Genomic DNA, 27,999 nt, shown 5'->3' with positions numbered 1-27,999 from the left:
GATATGGCGCGATTTTTAAAACAACGCTGCTTGCCAAGTGGAGGTTTTCTGCGATGCTGATCATCCGCTTCTTTTTCTTTCTCGATGAGCTTCGGATTTCGCATGTTTCTATTTTGCCTGACATCCGCGTGGCTTGCATAAGAAGCGCGAGCGAGCTGTGCGCGGAAATAGTGCGCGTACTTCGCAAGAACACTCCAGGCGTGTAAGGTAAGCTTGGTTCCTTGCAGCGATTCGGATTTTAAATTGCTAACGTAACCATGCAATTCATCGTGTGCCGCTTTTTCTCGGTAAGCTGCTTTTACAACCTAGGCCGTTTTGATTGGGATGCGAAAATACGAATGTGTGTGGAAGGCGTAGATCAGGCTGAGGTGGCAAATGTGTGCCGCAGTGCAAATATTCGGTTCCTGCTGACGCCTGTTGGGCTGCAATTGTGGCTGACTGTGTTGTGTTTCTCTCACTTGCTCAAAATTCATTTTGCTTAGTCGCTAAGTTAGTGTTAGGTTTGCGCCTCATAACTTCGCGAAGTAGAGCAGATCGCATTTGCACTGTTCGCTCTCGACGAAATGTTCTATTGCACTTAACTTGAATGTTGCCCTATCCATTGTTGTTTCTAGTTAATACTTTGAGACATGATCAAGAATGAGCTGGCGCGAACTGGGAATTGAAGAATAAACCAGTTCAACTGGTCATCTCTTTTCTTTTACTGCCTGAGTGTTCTGTGAGCGTGGCTGTACCTTACGTTGTCGCTCCATCGCTTTACTTTTTTGTGGAGTTCACGACCGACCCTTCAGCATTAAAAAAAAAAAAACATTATTAAAGAGCTGGGTGTCACTGTGTGAGCTGCATGGAGCTTAATTTAAAAATGAACACTGGAGTAGCACGCGCATATTTTGCGCACGTAAACTTTGAACGGTACTTCAGCAACATTCCTTGTTCTACCACTGTTTATGAACCGTACCGTCCTCTGAGTGCATCCTAAACATATTGGAAGCTGTTTTTGAGTCTGCGCGAGATATTGTGAATCTACACCCTTTTATATAGTTTGTACTTGTGTAGTATTGCTCTTGTGAACTTGCCGGTGATACAGCGCATCTATGACTGGCATCGGACAGCAGATGCTTAGCTCATTGTTTTATTTCATCACCAACCCTCATCCCCTGTCTTCCCGTCTTCACGCCAGTGTGGAGCAGTAGGCCATGCACAGCCACACTTCCCAGCCAAATCTCTGCCTTACCTCTCATTAAACCTCTCTTCCTTCCTTTGATTTCCCCCTCTCTCTATCTGATGAACTTCTACGTTGAATCTGCATATAGCAAAAAAAAAAAAACTATTTTAAGTCCACTGCAGGACGAAGGCCTCTCCGATCACCGATCACCCTTGTGCTGCGCCAACCTATTCCAACTAGCGCCTGCGAATTTCTTAATTTCATCATCCCACCTAGTCTTCTGCCGTCCTCGACTGCGTTTCCCTTCTCTTGGCACCTATTCTGTAACCCTAATGGTCCACCGGTTATCTAACCTGCGCATTACATGACCTGCCCAACTACATTCCTTTCTCTTAATGTCAATTAGAATATCAGCTATGCCCGTTTGCTCTCTGATCCACGCCGCAATCTTCCTGTCTCTTAACATTATACGTCTATCATTCTTCGTTCCATCGCTCTTTGAGCGGTCCTTAACTTGTTTTCAAGCTTCTTTGTCAGTGTCCAAGTTTCTACCCAACATGTCAGCACCGGTATAACGCATTTATTATGCACCTTTCTTTTTAGTGATAATGGTAAGCTTCCAGTAAGTATCTGAGTATGTCTGCCGTATGCACTCCAACCCAATTTTATTCTTCTGTAAATTTCCTTCTCATGATCAGGGTCTCCTGTGAGCAATTGACCTAGGTAAACGTATTTCTTTGCAGACTCTAGAGGCTCACCGGCGAACCTGAACTCTGGTTCCCTTTCCAGGCTACTGATCGCTATCTTTGTCTTCTGCATATTAATCTTCAACCCCACTCTTACACTCTCTCTGTTAAGGTCCTCAATCATTTGTTGTAACTCGTCCCCAGTGTTGCTGAACGGGAACACTGCAAACCGAACGTTGCTGAGATATTCGCCATTTATCCTTACTCCTAAGCCGTCCCAATTTAATAGCTTGAGTAATTCATCCAAGCACGCAATGAATTATCTTGGTGAATATTTTATACAATACTGGAAGTATATATATATATATATATATATATATATATATATATATATATATATATATGCACCAAAGAGTGGTACAATAGAAAATTACTGTCATGACATCTGGTACCTCTTCGCATCTGCTCTTGTTTGTGACAGTTTTCAGCTCTGTTTTACAGACCATGACAACGATGGCCACAAGCTCATCTCCAGCAGATGGAGACCTGGTCGAAATGATACTTGAAGATGAAGTGGTTTCTTTCAGCAAGGCTGTTTTAATGCAGTCCAGCCCCTTCTTTCAAGATACCTTCAAGGACGCAAAGTTAAAAAAGAAACGGGTATGCTTTTTTTATGTGTATACCTTTAGACTAAAGTTGTGCTAGAGCACTTGCATGTTTAATGTGCAACGATTTTAAGCAACAATACCGTAGCAGAAAGACTGAAAACATTTTTTAGTTGCTTCATTTCACTTGACTCGTACTGAAAGCAGGTGTTCAGTTTATACCGGGTGTTTCACGAACTGCATTCGAAATTCCTTAAATATAGGGAAGTAGAGAGACTGTAATAATTTCCTCTGGATTGCCTTTACGACAGAGTCATACATTAGAAAATTACACAATGTAGTAATTAGACAAGTAATTATGCAAATTAGATTACTTATTTTTTAACTAACAGAGCGATACGATTGATCTCAATGGAAGACTTCAAGCGCACCATCCCCGGTTCAAGAAATGCGAGAAGTTGACGCTGTTAAATTTTACAGCGTGATGGATTCCCGCCAATTTCGTACAAAAATGCGAAGCGTAACAGCCAAAGAGCGCAACGGTGACGCCCATAGTAGACGCCAGTGAGCGACGTGATTGATTGTGGCTTCTCACAAGTGGGCGAGTATCAAGCGAGCGTCCTTAATCAAGCCACAATCTCGATCGCTTCATGGTCGCCAAACGGTGAGACGCAAGCAGTCACATCACTCATGGACGTCTACTATGGTCGTCACAGTTTCGCTCGTCGGCTGTTCACTTTTCTGCGTGAAATTGGCTGTAATTCATTACGCTGTGAAAATTAGCAGCGTTAATTTCTTGCATTTCTGGAAACGGTTACAAACTCCTCGGATAGCGCGCTTCAAGTCTTCCATTAGGATCAATCGCGAAGCTTTTTTGTGGAAAAGTTAATTAGTTTAATTTACATAACTACTTGTTTATTTACTACGTAGAGTTATTTTCAACTGTATCACCCTGCAATAAAAGCAATCCAGAGTAAATACTTTAATTATCTCATCTTTCCTATTTTCCTGAAATTTCGACCGCATTTCGTGAAACACCCAGTGTGCGTTCTTTCATGCAGGTAGTCGTCTCTGGAGTGAGGGGCCGGACGTTTAAAGATCTCCTGGAGTATATGAAATCCGGAAAGCTGGAATTGTCTTGCGGCAATGTAGCAGATATATTTCATGCTGCCTGCAAACTTCAAATGCGAGATATCATTCATCAGTGCGTTCAGGTAAGTGCTCTCTTGCGTGAAACATTTTATGTGCATGGAGTTACCAAGTTCTCCTCGAGGAGAGCAGCAGAATATAAAGATTTTCTCTAAAACCAAGAGGAGAATCCACTAAAATCGCACGCCCAACCGAAAGTTGCCGCAGGTCTCGCTGGTGCAAAATGATTGACTAAACTATATATTTTTGAGACAAGGAAAAGTAATTTGTGCACTGTGATCCTTGCTCTTTGTCCTTGTCTTACCATGCAGTTTTACTAAGAATGTCACACCCAGTCAATTTTATGCACAATGTTGACACCGCATGAGGATAATTAAGGGCGGGAGTGTAAAACATCCAGACACCTTTTCTGAGCCCTTCTTGGTATTTATGGAGAAACCTCTCCATTTATCTCCTAGAAATGTACAAAAACAGTGCGCCTTTGGTACTTGAGGCTACATAGTCACCCTTTCACCCTAGTCTCTTCTGTCTCTGTCCTCCTAGACAAGCTATCTTGCCACCTTCGTCGACGCTAGCTCGGCCATATACGTATATGCGTGAATTTTTATATCATCTTCGTCTCTCTTGGAATGGTATGGAAGGATATATCCCACTGCAGCCTCTTCTGTTTTTGCTCTCAATCATCGGTAGTACAGTGTCCTCAGAATTCCTTGCTGTTTTAAGCACAGTGTACGGGCCGGAGTGCAGGGACTTCGCGTCAAGACCATTTCGCACCCGAACCATGTCCCCGGGTATTCGATATTGGGCGCATTTGAGTGATGATGTTTGTCAAAGTTTTTGTTCATGGTGCACTGGTACCTATACCCTTGTTCCGCCAATAGTGGCGTTTCCCGAAGAAACACTTTCTCAGCAATGCCCCGTTCTTTATCAGCTGCCAACTATTCGCTTATATCAAACGCCTCAAATTATAGACTGCATCCTATAGCAGTATAAGAGCGATTATGGGCAACGGCCGCTCCGAGTGAATATTCCCTATCGTCCTTGAAGTCCGGGAAACGTGCTATAAGTATCTTCAAGTCACGAATCACCCTTTCAGCAAGAGAGTTGGCCTGCATGGTGGTATAGAGCAGAGAAACGAACCTCTATACCTCTTTGCTGTGTCTACATGCGCAGCTTGTCACCTCGGAAAGCAGGTCGGTTGTCAGTAATTACAACCTTACGCTCTTGAATATACCTCTTTCAAGAAGCTGAATAACGAAGTTGGTGTGTTCTCTTCCAGTCTTGGCGGCAACAAACCTTGTAAACTAATCTACTGCCAAGAGAAAAGCCTGTGTTTTTGTAATGCCTTCGCCCTTCCTTTCTTTATCTGATTAGAAGTCGAGGTGTAGCACTTCAAAAGGGACGTTTGAATATGCTGGCGTAACCATATGATTTCCTCTGCGTTTGCTTTGTATATTTGGGCATTCGTGGCAAGTTTTGAACCCCCTCGCGACGTCCGTTTTCATTTTTTTTCACGTGAATCTATGGGTGAGCTTCCGGTCCGTCCTCCAGAATCCGTCGTGATCACCCGATTCTGGGTTGCTGTGGTAATGTTTGAGTATTAATGGCACGCTCGTTTCACGTACGTGTATCCGACAGTTTTTCATTTGCAGATTTTGTGTGCCTTTCCAGAGCCTTGTCGTGTTTACGCTCTCGGAGCTTTCCTTTCTCGGCACGTGCAATTTTGACAGCCCGTAACTGTCCCGATGCTTGAGTCCCGGGCGATGCGATAGTTCAAATCTGAGCTGCTGCATCTGACTTATCCACCGAGCCAGCCATTCGTTTAGGCTGGGCTAGCTGAAGAGGGTGTCAGGGCATGGTAGTCGGTAAAAAGCTTGAAATTTAGGCCTTCAAAGTAAGGTGTGGTGTATAGTTGACTTCAGCCTTTAAAAATATATAAGAATACATACCATTACTTCCTGCTGCCTTCCACTGCGCTTCCGTATGTCATGTTGATAGAGCGCAGTTCCTATTTTGTAGCGGGAAGCATCGGTGCACAACTCAAAAGGTAGTAAAAAATCCGGTAATATCAATACGGGGTCAGAGGAATTGATGTTAACGAGGTTAAAGTAGCAGCGTTCGCACTCTTCATTCTATACCAAAGGAACTTCTTTTTGTGTCAGGGCTCTTAAGCACCGAGTTTTCGTTGGGTAGTCCTTGATAAGTGCTCTGAAGTGACCCACCAGACCTAAGAAAACTCGGAGGAAGTGCAGATCATATGGCTTGACGAGACGTGAAACCCTCTGCAAACTTTCTTCTTTGGTACTTTTGGTTTTCCCTTCGAAGATTATGCCCATGAATACCACAGTTTGACAAAGTAATTCGCTTCTAGAACCACGCTCCAGAATTCTTTTATCCGAAAGGCGGCCAGTTGAACTCGTAGACATCAAAAAGTGTAACTAATGCCGTAAATGGGTTTCTTCCTAGCGTAACAATAACCATTTTCCTTTACACAAATAAATTCTGGAAAACCATTAACATCCGCCAGTTTCATCTATGATCTAATCTATTCGGGACATTGGAAAAGGGAATAAAAGGGAAAGGGTAATCTGTGCACAGTAGGAGAGAACTATGTTCCTGGGGCACAATAATAATGGGTGATGCGAATGGGGATATCGATGACCTGATGATGCCAGAGTCGAGCATGGCATAGAGCACTCGCTATAGCCCAAGTTTTTTCGTGACTGCAGAGGGCGTACGACTTTCTTCGGACTATGGCTGTGTTGTTCAACTCAAATGGTACCTCCAGTGCCGTTGTTGGCAGCATGTATGTACCAACGCAGATAAGCTCTGGGAACTTGGATGCGGTGTCGTCAGGCCATATGTAACTATAGGAGTAACGTACTGCCAGTGGCGTAGTAACAGGGGGGTGGGGGGAGGGGACGGAGGGCCCTGGGCCTCGGGTGCCAGATGCCAGTTGGGAGGAGGTGTCATATGTCTGAAGACCCCCTCTTTGCTCTGGCTTGACTAGGCGTAAATGGTAAAGAATGCTCCGGTAACGAGCAGCCCTTCCTCATGTACCCGATGTACCAGATGTGTAGAGCCGCAGAATTGTCGGCTGCATTGTGCGGGCTAAGAAAAATCAGAGCGGGCATCGCTAAACATACAGTCTGAACGAGCGCGCCCGGCCCACGCGTTTACGGCTAAGCGTGCCTCGAGTGCGATGGTGCAAAGTTCACAAGTGCGGCCGTCGACCGACACGAACGGGATTCTCGGGATCGTCTTCAAATTCAAAGAGTTTGGCGGCGTATGACGATTAGACAGACTGTAGTCGCGGGCGCTGCGAGAGAGATGTTCGACTTAAAGCTTTCACTTTCCCTCTCCCGCTCGCTCCGAGGAGGCGCAGGAAAACCCGCCGTCGTGATTATTAGTATATTAGTTTTGTATCAGCTTCGCGGTGTCGAATAAAAACACCGGCTCGTAGTCCTTGCTAACCGCCTCTTTATCGTTTTGTTGTTGTGTGACTTCATGTCAGAAACAGTGTCTTGTTTCAGCTACACGGAATTTTGTAAAGAAAGGGAATTTTGTCAGGATATTTCCCCATATTCTACCAGGTTATGTGCCTTTGTGACCATTATGAACTCGGTATCGTGCAGAATAAGGCAGATAACTATTAAGGATATCTTAAATAACTGCTTAATTAACAATTATCAAGGAAACATTGTAATTCCGAAATTGCGGGCCCAAAATCATATTATTAACTCAACAAAAACTTCTGTAAAAGAAATCGTCTTGGTCGCTAGAGCCTGCAGTACTTTAGCACTGCGAGCGACCCAGTATGGCAGTGCCGAAGGAAATATGAATTAGTGCACTAATGACGTCGATCTCTCCGTCCTCTTCATTGCGAGTGCAGACCAACAGTAGTGCAAGGTTTTGCTGGCACGGGATTCATCGCGGCCTTCTCTTTTTTTGCACGGTGACGCCAGGAATCGACATGCAGCGTGCTCTATTCCGTTCCCAACCTTGTGGCGGACCCTCAGCTTTATGGGTCAGAATGAAAAGAACTCGTCATTGTCACCACATTGGCGCCCGCGCAGCAGGGAAGCAGGTGGCGTTTTCTAATATGGTGGAGAGACCAGCGTCACTGACACGCTATTTAATGTTCGTTTGGGTTGAGGGCTGCCTACAGCTAAAATACTGCACACCGTAGTACCTGCGACTATTTTTGTGAAGTTGTTGTTGGGCAACATATGACGGCCGGGCTTCAATTTTGGAAATGCAATATTGCCTCTTTAATCACTAATTAAAACTTTATTAGAATATTTCGGTTACTTGTGAGCCATATTTTCCACGATGCCGTATCTGTATTGGCTGCCACGCCTTACAGTCTGACAGCAGATGGCTAAATGCGCTTGTCACAAGTTATCAGTGCAGCACCCTGTGTTATTTGGTGCAGAAAATACAACATGTATACCTGCTACAGTCGCGACCTCTGGGAACGAAAGCGAAGGGGGAAGGGGGCGGCGGGCATGCCGGGGTATCCAAGGCGGCTGTGCCGGTGCTGGAACATCACCCCCCCCTCCCCGGGAATTTTCGATATCCTCGTCTTCCTGACTGCACCCAGGGGGGGGGGGGGGGGCGGGGGGTGACAGCAGACCTATAGGTCCCGGGTGCTAGACGACCTAGCTACGCTACTGCGTATTGCGCAAAATTCATCAAGAAGGGCGGGAAGAAAAACGAGACAGAGCGCCTGTTTCTCTATTCACCCTTCTTGGTGTATTTTTCGCAGTAGGTTACTCGTTCAGTATGATCCAACTATTCCGCAACAAAGTACTCCATGTAACTATACCCTCCTCACAGCTAGTGCATTCCTTCGTAGTTATGATATCGTTCCACGAAATATTTATCTTTAACCGTTTAATGTCAGTCCGAGAGTAGATAACGTCAAACTTGAATCCGGACAGTACCAAATTTTGACAATGGTGTCCTGGTTCCTGAACTTATTCTTTGCATCAGTCCAACTTGAAAAATCTCTCCTTGTTCCCTCATAGCCATGAATTAGAATAGACTTTCCTGCGATAATATCTTTTTGAAATAATTTTTTTTTTCATTTACCAGGCTGACTGAGGATCTGCAGTGTCCACGAGTGCTGATACTTCTTAAATGTTCACAACCATAGGAACATATAAAACAATTGTCTTCATAAGAAGCACGGTTTCTTGTTCATTACTACGTTGTGTTTGAGTTTCGAGGATCTTTCACAATCCTCGAAGCGTTGCAGGGTTCGTCCAGAAGTGGTGTCATGGCGATTAGTGCGTAGAAATTTGCCACGTGCTTTCCGTTGGCACCATGCCATTGTAGGTTATGCTGTTTCCAGAAGTGTGGCCCTCGCTTCTCTACAAGTATCTGTCATAACAACGTCCTTTAGCATACTCAGAAGGTCGTCCACAGACGGTCCACAGAACGTGGTGACATGAGTTGTATCTGTTAATGATATTCGCTCACCATTCCAAGCATTGCTTTGGTTCTGCTAGCTGAAGTAGGCGACACTTTTCAAAATAATTCGAAAAGTGATTTTTTCCCCTTTCTACTTATACGTGGGTGCCTTATCCCACACCTCGAGCGCTTTCCTTGAAAAGCAAAGAGAATACTTATTTTTCCACACATACCAAGGCTGTTCTCTATGCTCAACGATACAATGGTCAAATCATTTTCTGGCATTCCCGCTTAGGTATTTCGACATGGTAATCACGCGGTCGATATCCATGCGCCAAATACTTCTTTTGAAAGCGTAGTCGTAATAGTCGAGCCATGTATTTCAGGTGCCGTCAAATACTTCTGTAGCTGCTTGTGATCGGCTCCTACAACATACTGCGAGCGTACTTCAAAACGTCGCAGTTTCGCCTGATAGGCGAAGCATCGATTGCGATATCAAATTAGTAGTAGTAAGGATAGGAAGTAAGGATAGTAGTTTTATCGGCCGTATAAACTTGTAAATATTCGCTTACTAATTAAATTAACAAGCATGATGTCAAGCGCGCACAAGCAAACATGAACACATCTCACTCGACCGCACACACCCGCTGTCAAAACGCTGAAGTGAGAAGGTGCGGCAACAGCAGCGAGTGAATTGATATCCATGCTACCTCTCCGGCTTCAACGCGAACTAATCGGTGAGAACACAGCGCGCACGAAGCTATCACCACTCTGTGCGCCATACGCTGCCGCCGCCGGAGTAGAATGCCCCCCTTCCTGACCTCTCCTCGGTGCCTTACGTGCGACGGAAGACAGCCCGCTTCCTCCCCGCTTTCCTCCCGTGCGCACGCGAGGTTGAGTCACCATCGTCGGATCACCCACGCACGCTTGCACTCGCACGTACAGCATACGGCGCGCCGCGACGATGTTATCGTCCTTGGACTTTATAGGGAACATCACAGCGACGCCGAAGGCAGAAATGTACCTGGGGTGTCTATATAATTGCTACCGCAATACTTGTTGGCGTTTGGCTTGCTGGCTTTGAACTTCCACAGGTGCTATTGTGCGCCTGACAATATCTGCCTTGAAGAAAAATGATTTGCAGCGATGCTAGGAGGGGTGGAAAGATCTTGCTTAATCAGGAACCTAAACTCCTTCAGATCAATATTGATCCTTGCGGTACCTTTAACGATAATGTCTTCCAGTGTCGCATTAGCTTGGGCAGCTATAGCTTCTAAAAGAACCGGATTTGTCGCCTCCTTTGTGCAGACGTGATATCTCCGCCATCCAGTCTGTAGATCGTACCGATAGGTCGGCCGTCTCGCTGTACCATGTGGAAAGTAGTCCTCATCTTGCTCTGTACTCGACGGCGCCAAATGTAAAAATCTACGAAATCAGTGCGCCTTCGATACTCTATTGAGTCTACATAGTCGTCCTCTCCTTCCATCTCTAGTGTCCCTGGTCTCTTAGACTGTTGTGCCTTCATCTTCGTCGCCATTCGGTCTTAGCTCGGTCATGTACATGAACCTCCATACTTTTTAGGCTATTAGCTATTATTATATTGCTCTGAGTTGTTTGGTAATTTTCTTTTTTGGCTTGTTTGCTGCCGTCATGATCTAAAGCTTGGTACTAACTGTACGTAAGTGTGTATATCTTCTAAGAAACAGTATTTTGCTGTTGTCTTATCAGTTGTGGCACGGAAGCTAGATGGAGACTATGCGAGCTAAATTACTTTTTCTCCATTAATTTTCTTAGAAAGCTGCGTGGCCTCCTTTGGTAGTTCTCTCACTGCATGGACGTTTATTGATATCCCCTTTCTTATTGCTCTTAGCAAGCAATAGCTATATACACAAGTGGAACATTTGAATGAGTGTGTACGCAGTTTTTTTCTTGAAAGAAATATCTTTAGTGAAACCTTTAGTACCTTAAACTTTACCTTAAACTTTAGTACCTTAAATATCAATGTGCTTGTTACAGAGCTCTTACAATAGCTAGCTATTATGCTTTCTTTCTTTCTCTTTCTTTATTCTCTTTTGTAATCACAACTGCATTTTACAGCATCTGCTTCATTTTCTTATATGCAGCAATCAGAAGATCAGTACAAATATGGAATATTTCTATGGTAATAGTCATGTTAAGTGATGCAGACGTAAGAACTAAGGCATTAATGTATCCTGCCTACCTGTCTATTTTTGAGAAAAAAAAGTAGCAGCCTGTGTGTGTTGTGCACATGCATGTCGTGGTGCGAACTGCTCATCCCATGTTATGTGCACTCTTATTACTGTCATCATAAAGTAATATACTAGGATCACCAAAACATTGAAGTCTTATCTTTACCGAAGACGATTCATTATTAATATTACATTTTGTGACTGTTACAGAACTGCTTAATGTAAACCTAATTCCCATACATAACAAAGCAGCTGCATTCTCTTTGACCAGTGCTAATATCTCTCTTCACAGTTGGAAACAAGCTCAAGCGCAGTTGGGAGACAAATTATTTTATACAAGACAGCAAAGCGCATGAATCATGTGCGTGAGAAGAACTCTGCTTTCTACCACCTTGTTTCAAATTTCGAGCTTGTTGCACAGTCAGACGAGTTTCTGCAGCTTGACACTAGTGATGTCTGTGAACTGCTATCATCTGATGTCATAGGCTGCAAAGGGTAAGATTCTGTTTTCGATTTGTTGTCTGTTGTGTAAATAAGAAGAAATAAATTAAATTAATTTGCTTACATTTCTACGTCTGTAAGATTGAATGCCATCAACAAAATATTACCGGTGGCCTCTCAAGTCAACTGTAAACAATATGTACTAGGTTTTCTTTGAGTAAAACGGGCCATATTTTTTAACACTTGGTCAAAGTTAGCTGGGACAACCTGTATAATGTGGCTGCGTTCTCGCTTCTTCTTATTTGTTTATATGGGCTTGTGCAGCTGTGAGTTTAGTGTTGATGACTGATAAAATTACCAGTGTACATCTGGAGATTCGACGTGCTTACAGCATTTGTTTTATTATACAAGAGCACGGCGCTAATGAGCTAGCTGTGTTTTACAATGGGTATACATGGTATGAATATATCTCCTTGGCACGTTCTTTCTTTACAGAGAACTCGACGTGTTTAACGCTGCCTGCCGCTGGTTAAACTATAACGTAGATGAACGGATGGATCAGGCAGCGCGGCTGATGTACTGCGTGCGATTCCCATTGATGAGTTTGATGGAGCTCAGCCACTGTGTCGAAGCAAAGGTTCCACCTGGCCTTCAAGATGTTCACAACGTTCGCGTCATGATCCTCAGTGCTGTGTGGTGAGGGAGCAGCTTTCTTACTTTTATGCACCGTGCTTTTTAACATGGAAGGCTGTGCTGAAATAGGATGTTATTTGACACTTGACTTGTGATTTGGATTTCAACTCTACATTTTCGTTTTCTGTGCATTGAGAGTATGTCTTCCTTATCCAGTTTCTGGGTTGCTAGAACTGCTGGAAAGGAAACGGAGGTTGGGCACCTAACTCGCACGCCTCGCCACTATATGAGTGAACTTCCTGGGGTATGTACCTTTGATGCTTGCATCTACTGACATTTCATTGTTTTACTGACTGAACAGTAAGCATGCCTCGTTGGAAAATTAGTGATATTTTTTGTTTTTTAACTTAAATTTGTAGCTGGTCTCCTTGGTACAGTTTAGGCAGACAAAAGATATCCTTATAATTTCTGGAATTAGCATACCTCATAACGAAGGCTGTAGTACTGCGTGGCGTTGATGGCGCATCCTACTGCACATTTGTCATCTTCAGAACCTTTTGCAGTCAGCATTCTTTCTTTGTGTTTCTTCTTTTGTATTGCTATTTGCTGAAAGAGTACGCAAGCTTTGCTAGACACTCTCCTGTGCAGCTCTTGTCCGCACGTTCGTGAACTCCGCCTTATCGAATAGTGGCGAAGAAAGCAATGTCATTTGTTGAGTTGAATATCAAATACCGTGAAGAATATACATATGAGCATAAACACAAAAAAGCAGCTTACATTTCAAAAAGAGACTGTCTCATTTATTTTCGATGAAACGCAGATTCCATCATCCACTGCAATTATGAAGATTAAACACTGCATACCGTACGAGAGTCTATGGGCTTCCTTTACCGCAGAGAGAGAAAGAAAGACGAGTGACCCGTGCGCACAGCGGCGCTCACAGTCTCTTCAAACTCGGCATCGCCAGTTCCTTGTGACACAGAAAATAGGCTGCATTTTCATGCCTGTACGATTTGTTTCTCCTTTTGCGCGAAGGCCTTCGCCAGAGGAACGGACAGGTACAGGAAGGCCATACGAATGTTCTTTTGTTGAACGCCAGGCCGGCGTTGAACAATTTGGCCCCATGCGGCATGCCATGATGTCATATGACAGCGGGGGATATATTACACCGAAATAAGCAACCGAGATGCTCCAGTTTAGGCCAGCAAGCGTACTAGCACTATGCTTATTTGGGTGGCATCCCATATCATCTTGGTATGCTGCATATGGGGTCTGAAGTTGAACAAAGCAACCTTCGTATGGTCGTCCTGCGTCTCCCCGTGCCTGTCTGTTCTCTTGCGAAGACGTCCGCACAAAAGCAAAAATAAAGAAAAATGACTACTTGATTTTTGGACCAAGCTAGAAAACCGCAGAAGTTGCAGTCCCTGAGTGGGCATAGGAGCAGTGAAAGTAGTCACAAATAGGTTTACTCCAGATACTCCCCTAATCATTCGATTTAATGTCGTGCAGACTCCACACCGCTTGGTTGTCGGTTTAAGCGAAGCTGAGATGAACCGGCAAGACGAAACGGCGCATCTTGACTACAGAGGCGCAGCGGCCTTCGGCGACGAATGCGACCCGCAACCGTCAGCCCATGCGGCGGGAAAACGCGACACAGCGACACCTCTGACCACGGCATCTAAACACAATGTCCTTCAGACGCCACAAAGTTCTCGCGTGACAGCACAAGCGCCCCCACAATTCGATTGCGCGAGAGAACGTGCCCTTAGCGGAGGAACCCCGAGTACAAAAAAACGGGCGAGAGAGCCATCGAAAGGTGTTCGCATTAGAGCAGGAGAAAGAGACAAAATAATCAATTCACTTTATTAAAGGAATTATATGCGCTTGAAGGTGCTGCAGGCTTCAGCTAATTTCGCATTCAGGGGCGTGGATCTCGACACAACGTCAAGCCAAGAGGGAGTGTCACCGTAAGGGCAAGGGAAAAAGTCAGCCATTGCGATTTTCGCCAGCTGATAGCACGATCGCAGCTGTCATCAGCTTCGCCCATGCTTGCAAACGATATGCCACACGTAGTAGCCTACGTCACAATGGGGACCCGACGTTGTGTCGATATCCACGCCCCTGAACGCGAAATTAGCTGAGTGAGTGCCAAATCTGATGATGAATCTCTCGGAACAGAAGTGTTCCAAGAGAATATTCAAACAGAGTGAAGTTGTCTTCAAATACGGTTATATTACCGTTGTCATCATAAACATGTACCATAATCGCGATGGCAACAAATTAACAAGTTTTTGTTAATTATGGGTTTCACGACTCTAATTTGTCGCAAAAATTGTTGATTGACTTGTAGACATCAATGCGTACACGTCATGACCACTCTGCTTTCTCTCGCTCTCTCTTTATCTTGGTGGAGGAGGCACATATAGTTTCTGACGGTATCACTGTTTAGCCTGCATTATTGCAGAGGCTGATTAAATGTGCGTTCTATTAAAAAAACTACTCTCTTATAGTTCTTTCTCGCGGTAATCACTGCCGACTGTCGCCGCGCGCGTGCCGTAGCTATTTTTGCGGGGTGAGGAGTTCCCAACGCGAGATTGTTCCCCTTCCTGATAACGCAGTGCAGCTTACGCACATGCACATGCATAATCCGCATCTTTTTGCCTCACCCTCACAGAGACGAGCAACATTTGTGCGGCGTTATTATACTATTGCATTTGGCTTGCGAGGGGCAATTTGCTTTTCTTTCATTTTTTCTCATTCTTTTTTGCTGTTGTTATTATTCTGACGTGCCAGAGAGGTCCCTTTCGTCAGGAAAGTGAACAAGTGTTGTCCTTTATATCATACGCGTGCTTTGTGCCATCCGGTTCCATCTCCGCCTGTTCACGAAGTCGTCAGGTGTAACCTAAACTACAATTGATTCCAACATGCTGGCGGTAACTTCTTTGAGTGATCGTTTATTTATGGATGTCGGCGCTCGGCAACTTTAGTTTGGGGGTCCAATCAATACAAGAGTCCATTTTAAGGGATCCATTTTGCTTTTGTAACATCACGTGTATTCACATCCTTACAGCTTAAGCTGTACATAAAGTTTTCGTTCTGCCAAGTACCTAAGCGTCTCGGAAGTCGTCATTTCCTATGACACAGCCAAACCTATGCTTGCGCTGTATGCATGAAGCATGTGTATCGGGGGTCCTCAACAGGCGTTTGAACAATAGCTACCTGCCAACCATTGCCTATTGCGATATCTGCATCTAGTATGCTTTTTGCGTCTCCTAGTACGTATGACAAAAGCGCAAAAGTCTAGGCAGCCACGGCTGGCGTGGAGTACGCGTGCGTACTCCACACCAACCGTGAGGCATCGAGGGCAAGGGAAGGACAACGCGGGTTAGGTATATACTGCCCTTGCCACAAGTTTGAGGCGTTTGTTAGAGACTGTCCCGACAAAACATGGTTTTGCTACATTATGAAACCTTGTGATTTAACTAGTGCTGCAATGCGGACTTCTTGGTATACCATCTTGGGGTACTATATATTGTAGCTCAGATAGACGAGGACGCAAGAAGGCACATGAAATACAGACACTGCCCATCTAAAAACCTTCGCGAGTCACATCCACCAGTGGGGAGGGAGGAGGGAGGTGTATTTTGTAAGTGTCCACCTAGTGGACATGTCCGTTTCGTCTGCTACTGAAGTGTCACGTTGTAATGATGGTTTAGAACACAGCAGAAAAAAAATCCGAGAACACCTAAGCACTTCTTATGAGTTGTGCATGCGATCGCATTAATGTCCAATCGAATGCCGCTGAGTGGTCCTTCGAGTTTTGCTCTGCGAGTAATGTTTTCGAGTTTTGCTATTAAATTCGTGCGGGTTATCTTTTTTTCGGTACGTTTTCTACGTTAGCATGTTGGCTGTAGACCGGAATCATTTGGACGATATTGCTGAGAAACCAAGGACGCGGCATGCCACCGACGTCCTGCGCGACGAGAGACCGCGGGGAAGCAGCAGTGCACACCAAGGCCGACAGGCGCGCGCAGCAGCTAAGCCCAGGGGAGGGGGGAGGGTGAGAGGGATACACGGCCCGTGCGACGGCGTCCGAGAGCGAGACGGCGGCACCCACACACGCGCGTCACGCGACTGCCTCGTCGACTACAACCCGTCTCGCCCCGGGGCGTCGCGTCGCCGTATCCTCTCCGTCCAGGCGTGCTGGTGACGTGGCGTCGCGGCAGTGCCCTCTCCCCTCACGCAAAAACTGGCGCGCTAAGGCGGCAGCAGGTGCTCCGACTCACCCTCTCCATCGAGGCGCGCTCGTGAGAGTCGTCGCAGATAATGGCAATTTATGTGCTGTTTTCGCTGCTACAGATGCCGGCTTATTCGAAAGATGGGCCATTTGATGCTTTCGCATGAAATCAATGAATCAAGAAACTAATTCTTTATTGGTATTGCGCCTTTCGTAGCCCTTCTTGCGTCTTAGTCTATATGCGCTACAATCGTACTCATATTTTAAATTTTGTCACGCTGAGTACGCATGGTGCTTTCATACAATGTATGTATGTATGACATATAAACTCAGTGTATTGGTGCACTGGTGAAAAAGCTGAGATGCACATTATAGGTCTGTGAATCACACCAAAAACACTGCCACATCACAGTTGTAATAACATGCGTTTAACAAAAGCATGAAGGACCATGCGTGAACATTGCCAAGTACACACAGGCACGCTGTGGCTCTAAGCAGAAACGTTGTTGAAATTGACACGTGCGAGCAGTTTGTCTAACTACTGGTAGAACTTTTATGCGCATTTCCTCAGGCATCTTTTAAGTACTGCAAGTTTAAATGTCCCGCGCTATAACGAAGCAATGGGCATTTTGCCCTGATGAGCTGATTTTTGGGGGACCGCACCAGCGCCTACTGTTTTTCTATTCTGCCATCTCATCGCACCTGTAGATACCTGGAAATAAAGGACTGGAATCGTCGGAAGCTGCGGGGGGAGCGGAGCAGCCTTCAATAATTTCTGTAACGCTGGAAGCGGCGAAGGCCCGGATGCTGCCAACAACTCGAGGGTGCACGGAGGAGCCTTGGATTGCACACCTACAGGAGTCAAGGCAGTTCTACAGGCCCGTGCGTGAGGCTGAACGAGTTCCGAGCTTATCAGCGCAGTCCCCAACATCCGAGTCTGATAGCCCCGTGGACAGCCTTGCAACGAATGTGTGCGAGTCAAGCTTCAACGACACCTCCTCGTTGGATGCTCAGGTGACGACACGTCCAACCACACAGGAGAGCAACGGAGAAACTGTAACATCCGAGTCTGATAGCCCCGTGGACAGCCTTGCAACGAATGTGTGCGAGTCAAGCTTCAACGACACCTCCTCGTTGGATGCTCAGGTGACGACACGTCCAACCACACAGGAGAGCAACGGAGAAACTGTGACGCAAGACTCACAAAGTTCTTTTTCTCAAGCCGACTCCTGCTCTACAAGTGATGAGAAAGATAAGTTGTACACTCAGTCTGTTGATACTGAGAGCCTAACGATGCACAGTGACGGTGACAGAGTTCACAAAAAGGAACTAGGACATTTGAAGACAAGGTTTCTGCTTGGCAGCCAAACAGACATCCAGCGTGAAGCACTGACTAGCAATACGTCATTGCTTGCTGAGCACCCGGAAATGGATTTTTTTGTTGTTAGCCCAAATTCACCCCAGTGCTTGACAGAACCTTTGGCATCCATTTCTGTGCAAACAGAAGGCAACCTCAGTGAAACTCCAAGCAAGGTACGTTGGTGCTATGCATTCATTCTGGTTCCTTGTTTTCCCCGTACTTCCTAAAAAAAAGCTGTCTATAGCATGTAATCATCTTGCCCGAATCTTGACAGTAACTATAGCTAGCAATACTAATGTATAGCTGTGCTAACATTAGAGGCAGGTATTTTGATTGTCGGCTACTGTTTGCGAGGCAGCTTCACATAAATTGACTTCTTTGCGCATTATTGTACCAATCACGGCACTAGGAATAATCGCTTCTAAACTACGGCCTCACCGTCCTGCAGCTTTTTGCATCTGCTCATATCACTCGCTTGTTTGTCGGTTGATATGGTTCAAAATGAAGTGAAAAATCGTGTTGCAGTAAAGTTCCTCGCGCACTAAAAGAACGCAAAAGAGGGCATCCCTAACTTCAGAAATCGCATTTACAGCGCCAATTTTTGAAGTCGACTGCAGTTTGAAGTTATTGAATTTGCAGATCACAGAAATTTCGGCAATTTCATTCAGCATTCTCGTTCCGCGACATGCACTGCCACTTGCACTATATATTAACCTTTCAATATTATAATTTCCCGCAGTGCATGACCAAATGGTCGAACAATCAGAGACGTCACGAGAAAATAAGTTGGGGTCAAAAGCGATACAGTGAGTTCAAGTTCGCGTTTTCGCAAAAGGCGATCAGTGGTATATATATATACATATATATAGGGGCTTTCTTCAAAGTTCAGCACACAGGACTCGACGTAACATATGCAGGAAAGAGTCGACGAACTTTTTGGAAGACTTATTTGCAACACGTTGCTGGTGGACCAGCCTTCTCACTATAGCGAAAACTGCCTGGCCACCGCTTGCAAGAGCTGCTCTTGAGGTGGACAGCATAAGAGACCATTCGATTCGCCTGCATGCACATGATGTTCAGCCAATACGTGTTGTGCTTCGCATTCATGACAGTACATCGTGGCGGCATCTGCGCGCCACCATTCGTTTGGCACAGTCGATCGTTCGTTGGCACACGGCTTCGTACAGACATGTTAGCTCGGCTTGCTGGGTAGTGAAGTCCTCGCCCCGGTGTTCTCGGGCTCGTATATTCAGCACGAGAGCGGAACTGGTACCCAAATGGCGTGAACTGAGCTTCGCGAAGTGCACGACGAATTGAACGCACCCAATATAACTACACTTCTGCGCTAAATTTCCTGACTGCGCGATCCAGGACAAATGTCTGTGATCTGTGAGCGCCCTATGTCTGGGAGAAATGAAAGCTGAGTCCGTGAGCTACATACAACCATTCTAACTTGCATCAGTACAAAATGTTTTATTCCTGCTCAAAATGTTCTGAATATCTACAGATTTCGATAGTTCAACCTTCACTCGCGTTTAGGCAAGAAATTCGGTTGGGGAAGAATGACAACCGTTCCACTCTGTGAAGATGGAATGGCAGCGAAAGCTGACGACAGTCAAAGCTCTCAAACGAAAAGCAAAGTGCTTTCGCTGCCATTCCATCTTCACAGAGTGGAATGGTTGCCATTTTTTGCGTTACGAGCCTGGCGTCGTCGCTCGTTCGGAGGTGTCCGGGCTCGCGGTTGCCCTTTTCGTTCAACATCGCGGGAAGGTTCTTCGTCGGTGGTCGTCTCGCTCCGGCGCCCTTTACATTCTCGTAGCTGTTCCGTGTGGCGCTCCTCGTACGCATGTTGTGCTTCGGGTGTGCGAACCATAGGTGTCCGCCCCATCGATAACGCAGCCGTTTTTAGCGCCGATACCTCTCCTGCTTATATATTGCGATAACCTTGACGTCACGCTATTGTTCACGGCGATCGTTCTAATCAATTCCGCATTTTTACGTCTGCGCCGCCGCACTGCACCCGTATGGTTTCGTTAGAAATCGCCAGGTCCGTTTCTGTTGCCGGACGGCGAAAAAACTACGGAAGGTTAGTCATATACAGCTTTCGCTGTAAAATTACCTCTACATGCATGACGTGCGTCTGGGCGTGTCGAAACTATTTTCTTGAGTGTGTTTTATTTCGTTGCTTGTCTAACTGAACGTTATCGAAAAACGGCGTTTAAGTTCTTATCCAGCTTGTGGTCATCGCTGATTGTTCATGTAAAAAAATTCTGTACCTGGCGGGAATCGTGACGGTATGGTATTTTTTGACCTCTGAATTATTTGAAACGATTCAGTATGTTCCGCCATGGTCGAATTGTCTAAAGCCGGCTGCGCTACGGGACGGGGCAGCACAGTAGATCGGGAAACTCGAAATAACATCACTCATTCACTTCATGGCTGCTGAACACGTCGTTCGCGGCAATGTGTTGCAAATATGTGTGGAAATTTTTGAATATGGTTATGCATGTGGGGCTCATAACTTGATAATTTTTTTGCTTAATATTTCAGGATGGTGAACCAGGCACATTGTTCCTGATTGGTGGAATTGAAGCGAACGAAAGCCCGTCAGAGTGCCCGATTCTAAGCTACAACATCAAAGGGAACATTTGGAGCCAAACAAAAACGCTTCCAGTTCACCGCTATGGGCACAAATCTGTCTATTTAGATGGCTGCATATACATCATAGGCAAGTTTAATTGCGATAACAGCATTTACTTCAATCACAACGGAAATTTTCTGACCAAGAGGTCCTCTTTGTTCAGGTGGTTTTGAAAACTTCAGCCCAATGAACCTTGAGAAAGCTTCGAGCCGATCTTGCTTTTGGTTCGAGGTGAGCTCTGGCAAGTGGGGAATCATGGCCCCCCTGAACAACACAAGAGCGTACCATGGCCTCGCGATCTTGGACGACAACATTTACGTCGTCGGTGGAGTGGACAGTGCGAACAGGTTAGCATAATCCTGTGAAAGTGCACTGACACCGAGAGATTGTGGGTCTGGTCCAGGAGTGGCTGGAATGTGTGTGTGTGTGTGTGTGTGTGTGTGTGTGTGTGTGTATCCAGGAGTGGATTAAAGAACAAAAAATGCATTTGTCATTGCAGCATACGTCATTTGTCAGCTTTCATCCTAAGACAGCGGATGTTTGTTTTTCCCGCAGTTACGTGTTAACGATGGCATTTCTTAAGCAAATCTTTAGCTGTGAAGAGCAAGTTTAACGTTGTCACTAGAAATACTTCGTGCTTCTGTGCAGGTGTAAAGTAGCCTGTTTATTTGTTTTCCATGGCAACATTAGTTTCGCCTCGGCATTTTCACTGTTGCTTAATTGGCAAAAACTGGACATACCTCTCAATACTTAGTTCCTGTGCTATTCTTTCTTTTTCCTAACAGAATACGAACTCGCAAGACTTCAGTAGCAGGGAAACTTCGTCTAATTGGTAAAAGTTCGTATTGGACAAAACCGCGCTAAATCAGACGAAGACTACGCCGAGCTCTTGTGTGTGTCTCGTCTGTTGTAGCGCTGTTTCGTCAAATATGAAAGCAAAATCTTATTATGCCGTAAGCCTAAGCGATGACTAGCTGCTTGAGCATCACACTTCTACCTCTTCCGTCTATCTAATCATCTAATTGGTCAGCTTCATGTATCTTGATGCATCAGGTCCAGCTCTTCATGACGCGCCGTTTGTTTGGGCGCGTGCTAGTTGGAATTAAGCTTTTTCTCTCTCCTTCTATCGCTCTCTTCAAGATTTAAGGAAGTTACGGATATTTATTAACTGTGCATGGTACCACCGGCTAAGTCAATCAATGCGACGCAGTGATGCACTGTGTCGGCAGTACACATGCTAAATTGTGTTTTCAGACTTTTGAGCTGCCTTGAACGCTACGACAAAGAGAGCGATGAGTGGACATTGCTCAGTGGTGAGCTTTATTCCCCGAGAATGGCCATGGGGTTCTGCAGCCACAAACGACAGCTTTGGGTTGCCGGCGGCATTGTACAGATTGGCCGGAGGACCTGTTCCACTGCTTACGTGGAAGTCTACAATCCTGAAACAGAAAGGTGAAAACTGCCTTTTATATCCTCAAAGTTTAGAATTGCTCGTTCTTAAAGCTTGTTATTACTTCCTTGCAGCTAACAGCTTTTTCGGAGCTAGAAAAACGGAATGCAGGAGGCGGGAGTGTATAATTGACCTCGTTATGCGGTGCTTCTTTTGTGGGTTGATGCATCTGAATTTATTTGAATACCTTCAAGGCAGAAGGGAGTGGGGGAAAAATAGGTTGCAAAAGATTGTAGAAAAAAAAAATGAAAGAACTTCAATCTCACACTTCAGGTTGTGGCAGATTTGATAACTAGAAGCACGTGGGCATGGACTCGCAGATGGGGCAGTACGTGCTCTATCTCGGAGTACATGACATGATCCTGAATCAAGGTTTGGTTCGGCTTTGCTGCATCAAAACTAACCTTGCAAAAAAGCCAACTTGCGGTTCACGGTAACCACGTTTTCTAGTTCAAAAATGTTCTTTCAGGACCGTTTCTGAGGATTACAATATTTGGTCTTTGCTCCAGCTAAACGTGGTCATACCCATTTTTTTTTCATTTGCCACTGTAGATAAATATTCTCAAAGTGATAATGCTTACGTGCCTGGACTAACGACTGTGTTTCCTTAGAGATGGATTATAACAGCCAAGTTGGTCGCGGCATGCTCAGCCAGGGGTCGCGAAGCGGCTCGATAACTTATATCGATGGAGATCGATTTGTGCCCTTCCACCGTGATTTCGTATTCGCAGGGCGAACCAAATACATGTTGTCAGTTTGCCGTCCAACCAACGCTTTAATTCTAGTCCAACTGGTTTACTGAGGAAATCAATTGTAAGCTAGCACGATAGCAGCTGCTTTGTGTCTCGTCGTTTTTGACACTGTTTAATACTGGAATGAACGCGACGCAATGACTCGTGCGTCTTTTACGAGTCGCCTCGTTACAAAATCTGGGAAGACCTAGGTAAAAGGCAGAGGACAAGCCTCCCTCAGTGGTCAAGCCATCGTCTGGGAAAAGCGACATACTTTGTCCCTTGCTTGGGCGATTCCTTTTACTTTTTTTTTCTTTGTCTCGCTCCACTGAACTGTTCTGTTACGGCAGCGGGTTTCCTTCGACCGTGTGATAGGAACTTTATCGTCCCGGCAGGTGGTCGTTCGCGGTGAACTTCCTGCCGTCACCACGGAGTTGCCTCACGCTGGTGGAGTGCGGTGGCACCTTGTACGCCGTGGGCGGCCTTCTCAGCCACCGGTCCGGCAGAAAACGCATCTTCACCACAGTCGAGGACACGCTCATGTTCGTGGACGAGCGCAACACCTGGGTAAACCGCGTGCCCATGCCCAACGCCCGACACAGCACCGTCGCCGTCGCTCACGGTGAGGCCCACAGGCGCAAGGGCACTTCCGCGCAGACGCCATTTCAACGAAAATCTTACCCCAACGCTGCTTCCGCAAAGCCGTACGATAATTGTACCTTTCAGTGGACTCTACGTGGCAGTTGTGGTTTAAGGCGGCTGGTTGAGCTAATGACACATTCCCTGCATGTCCTCGCACGTTGACGTATGGCACACAAAGAAAAGAAGACCTCCCGAAGCGTTCATTCATTCAATTTATTTGTTCTTCACAACAGTCATATATTGTCAAAGGGGCAGAGGAGGAGAGCCGTTACTTGACGGCATCCTTGGTCCCGTTTTTGGCGCACACAGCAATGAAGCAACAATGTCAACACAGGGGACAAAACAGGTAGACACTCTTCAAGAATACGTACACACTGAGACAATGCGAGTTATAAAACAAACAAACGGTGCATGTTCAAACAGAACGAAATATTATAGGCGAGAGGTGATGCCATATTTTGGATTAGGTTCATAAAAAAAGTACTATAAAAAGTTAGAGCGATATAATACATATGTCATTCCTGGCGATGACCAAACGAGAACAAGGTAAAAGCGGGAGCTAACGTTTGTGCAAGTGGACTTGTCTTTTTCAAGGCGACATATGCTTTTCTCAGTGCAGTATATATATAGGTAAGGTGAGGGGTTAAGGTGAGGGTAAGGGGTGAGGGGTTTATGCGGGGGGGGGGGGGGGGTTGAGACAACGATACACCGAAGGTGTGTTCGCGGTGAGGGTGTAGAGTTGAGAATAAAGGGGTGCCATGCACACGGCCGTAGACACGGCCGTGTGTGTCAGTCGGCGTGTCAGCGGCCGTGTGCACAGCACCCCTCCATTATCTTCTTCGCTGGAGGTCAGTGGGCTATCGGCTCTCTGAAAGAGCGACGATAGGAATGGCAGAAAACAGCAGAAAAGGAGCGACAGAAAAGGGGTGCTCCTGAAAAGAAAAGCGGAATAAATAAATGGAATAAATACATAAATGAAAAAAGAAAAGGAGGGAAAAAACACTATGCAATCAAATGAAAATAACTTAAATGTTGTGGCCTATAGCTTGAAATTTAGCATAGCGAATAGGTTCTACAGCTCCATTTGAAACGTTTATGCCTATTGGTTGTAATGTCTTGAATCTATCAATTAGGTATGATTCTCTGTATTTTCTTTCTCGTTCAGAACGGAAATTTGACTGCAAGATGTAGAGTTTAAATTCATCAAAGCTATGATCTGGTTGGTTTAAATGCTCGCCGATGGCTTTAGGAAGTTTTTTAGCTGTGTCCGCGCGATGTCCGTTTAACCTGATGTTCATTTTCGTAGGATGTTGTTTATGCTTGGGAGGGCATTAGAATATTATAATGGCATTCCTGTCAGTTGTTTCAATGATTAAATAACTTAGCTAACTGTGTGAAACAAATTTTTGTAATGTCGATTTCAGGTATGAGAGATTCATTAAACAGTCGACGAAAAGAATTTCGGAGCATACGTCTGGCCGTAGTCAATTCGACAGTGTGTAATCTACCAATGATCACTATTTCTATCGTAATATCTCGGATCCCGTAGTTGAGAGTTTGAAATGTCGGAGAAAATAGTGTTTCGTTTCTTAATGCTATGGGAGCATTCGCGGGTAAGTTTTTACCGGTCTAGTTTATTCGCTGAGACTACTATAAGCCGTTCGATGATGGTAGAAAGCCTACTGTGAATAAAAGCACAAAGGGTGCCAGCTCATACGACGATAAAATGTCCGTGCGCCCTGAACATGCAGGAGCTCGCGTTGCTTATTCAAGTCTACGGGCTCCCTGCCGTCGTGCGTGACGTCACAGTTCAATGCATGCATGCCTTCTGTAACCTAGGAAGCTTTGGAAGATGCGCCGTGCTTCCACTTTCCTTGTTTTCCTTTTTTCTCTTCGCAGCTGACCTTCGCCGCCTCACTGTCACTAAAGCTGCGCAATGTTTTCGATGCTGGATGTTGATTCACTGAAACATAATAATGCCATACATATACACGGCTATGCCCTTTTCTCGTGATTAGACAATTTCTGTTGGGATCCACTTGAAACGGGCTGGCGACAAATAGTCAGCTGCTTATGCTTTGCTACATCCTAGTGTTTTGCGTATCTTTATGGTATCTCTCTATCTGTATACTGTAGTTACATCTGTAAAGACCCTGATGCCATCGATCTCACCACAGCTTTTTTTTTTTTTTGTCCCGACAATTCCCGAGAATAATATTCTCCCGCCGCCACCTTGCGGCAATATTTTTATTCATCTGCTGACCACCGCTGTACTATATATACCGACTTCGTAAACGACGCTGCGTTGTTTTTGTGAGGCTACTGTCGAACGCAATTAAGTATTCCGCTAACATGTTCGAACGCGGGCGATTGCACGTGAAAGCATGCATGGCCGCCGTGACTGACGTGCGCGGTTCGCCGTGCATGCGTTTGGGCCTGTTATTCGCAATCCGGTCATGTCTGATCGGAAAATCCAAAGCAATTCAGCCAACACGTGCTGCATACCCTTGATGACATGGAAGCAAGAATGATGGCGGTGATATGAAAAAGCGGTGTGCAAGGAGAGGTGACCTTTAGAGCGATATTTCTTATTTGCTACGTTATGCGGCCGATACATGGTCAAGGTATATTATCTACTGCGCGAGTAGGTTTATTTAGCAAGCTTAAACCGTGTTGCAAGGCTCCCTTTATGCGTGCTCTGCAGATAAAGTCGTACTTTGAGAGTTTATGCTTCCTGGCGCATTGGTCGCGCTTGCGTCTGCCCCTGCTGGAATTTACCTCACTTCAAAGTATTGAGAGGAAAAAAAAACGTCGAGAAATGCCTCCCGAAAATTTATCATGCGTACTCTGTAGAAAAAGACATCGATCAATACACTTGATACGGTTCTGTTGCACTTTTACACTTAAATGCTGACACTATAAATCTCGCATGGTATTTTCACCGTCTCTCTTTCGGCCAAAAGCCTATACGGCAACGTACGTCGTCTTGCGAATACAGCCAAATTTTGTCCAGGGTCGCTTGTAATACATGGTCTCTGGTCGCTGCAGCGAACAAAGTCATTCGAACTTTGTTCACTTTATGAGCAAAGAACACGCACGTTCTCGCCCCGCTTCTCAACAACGCGTAAATGCATTTAATAGTGTACATTTCAACAGTAGTGCACCGTGTGCCACTGTGTAGTTGGCCAACACGCGACCTTGCTTCTTCAGACGGCGTGATCTTCATCATCGGAGGCCGACAAGCGGAGAGGCCCGACTTCCACTTTGACAACATCTTGGCGTACGACACTAAGGTGAACAAGTGGTTCCTGCTCGGAAACTTGCCGAGGAGCCTGGTGGACTACCACTGCGTACTGGCACCGCCCGAAGAGAGCTCGGAAAGCTTACGAGAAATCCTGACGAGCCGCGGCGACCACAGGTCGACCAACAAGGTGGCCGAAAAATTCCGAGTTACAGCTCCGGACGTGAAGTCCTACTCTCAGGGAGACATTGCTGTTGTGCGGCAATACACTTAGCACGCCCTCCCAAAGTGCGCGCCTAAATTCTACTCATTAAACAATTTGACTCGGACAGAACACGTTTCCGTATTTGGTTATGCAACATTCTTCCGGCGTATAGCCATAAATTCTTTTGAAAGCAATTTGGTAGTTGCAGTAAATACAGAAAGTTGGGCTAGTTGGAACCGTGACATTACTACGAAATTTCTAGTGTTAATTAAACTAAATTCTGGAGTTTTACGTGCCGATACCACGATATGATTATGAGGCACGCCGTTGTTGGGCACTCCGGAATAATTGTGACCACCTCGGATTCTTTAATGTGCACACACTGCACGGCACACATGTGTCTCCACATTTCTCCTCCATCAAAATGAGGCCGCTGTGGCCGGGATTCGATCCCGCGCCCTCTGCCTTAGCAGCGCAACGCCACTACGCCACCAGGCTGCTGAAACATTTAGTTTAAAAGTGGACATACGGCAAAAGTAGAAAAGGCAACAGGACAGAATGACAGCAGAAGACCGGTGATCCTTTTGTCCTGTTGCTTCCTATTCGTTCACCTTCTTTTCTCTATTCCACTAAGCGCGGGGAAATTTCTTGAGTATGTCTGATTATGTTAGGCGTAAAGTTGAGCGTAAAGTTAGGCGTAAACATTGAAAAGCGATTATTTTATGTTCCGCAAGTGTTTTTTTTTTTTTCAACACGACCGAGCTTAGCACGGACCAGCGTTAGAAAAATTATTCGACACGTGTACCCTGTCCGTATTGCTCCGCTTTTGTTCCCAACATGGACTTCTTGGTGTATTGCGCATGCCACATTTACCCCTCGCAGCGATTACAGCGCAATCATCTTTTGGTGCAAGCTCTGTGCAACGCGAGGCCCAAGTTTCTTTTCGAAGAACCAGAAACGTCAAATGTCGTACATGTTTGATTTAACCGCCTCTTCTTGTCATATAGACAAGTTGGACACACAGACACGAGTCGAATATCGACGCGTATCCTTTACCATTCCAGGCCGTGAACTTAACCGAATTAATACTAATCATTGCTATATAACGAATTTGCGAAGACAAATAACTTTCACAGCGTTAACGAGAAGAAAGAGGCATAACCGAAGGGCTCGATTTTTATTAATCAT

General features: G+C 45.5%; 2 protein-coding genes across 5 annotated transcripts in view; one reads left to right on the top strand and one right to left on the bottom strand.

Moving 5' to 3' along the window:
- The first annotated feature begins 51 nt into the window (after positions 1-51).
- On the top strand, positions 52-26,940 carry LOC135901590 (uncharacterized). 4 transcript variants are annotated; one of them, XM_065431416.1, is made up of 13 exons: positions 121-207; positions 1,769-1,787; positions 2,353-2,511; positions 3,518-3,670; positions 11,523-11,725; positions 12,167-12,367; positions 12,521-12,608; positions 17,250-18,074; positions 20,452-20,629; positions 20,706-20,889; positions 21,797-21,994; positions 23,119-23,345; positions 26,576-26,940. In XM_065431416.1, the coding sequence occupies exons 3-13, from the start codon at positions 2,356-2,358 to the stop codon at positions 26,878-26,880; spliced, it is 2,718 nt and encodes a 905-aa protein (XP_065287488.1). In that variant the 5' UTR covers positions 121-207; positions 1,769-1,787; positions 2,353-2,355; the 3' UTR covers positions 26,881-26,940. The 4 variants fall into 4 exon arrangements, with proteins under 4 accessions (XP_065287487.1, XP_065287488.1, XP_065287484.1 ...); XM_065431415.2 differs by lacking the exon at positions 1,769-1,787 and having other exon boundaries at positions 52-207; XM_065431412.1 differs by lacking the exons at positions 121-207; positions 1,769-1,787 and adding an exon at positions 243-287.
- The window catches only part of LOC135901591 (uncharacterized), a 53,906-nt gene continuing 49,470 nt past the window's right edge, over positions 23,564-27,999 (bottom strand). The window contains exon 17 of the mRNA XM_065431418.1: positions 23,564-24,297. The gene's annotated coding sequence lies outside the window, so the exon portion shown is untranslated. The remainder of the gene's footprint in view (positions 24,298-27,999) is intronic.

The sequence above is a fragment of the Dermacentor albipictus genome, chromosome 1, assembly GCF_038994185.2.
Source record: "Dermacentor albipictus isolate Rhodes 1998 colony chromosome 1, USDA_Dalb.pri_finalv2, whole genome shotgun sequence".
Classification (NCBI taxonomy): Eukaryota; Metazoa; Arthropoda; class Arachnida; order Ixodida; family Ixodidae; genus Dermacentor; species Dermacentor albipictus.
The sequence above is the reverse complement of the archived record's forward strand: the minus strand, read 5'-3'. Positions and strand labels throughout refer to the sequence as shown.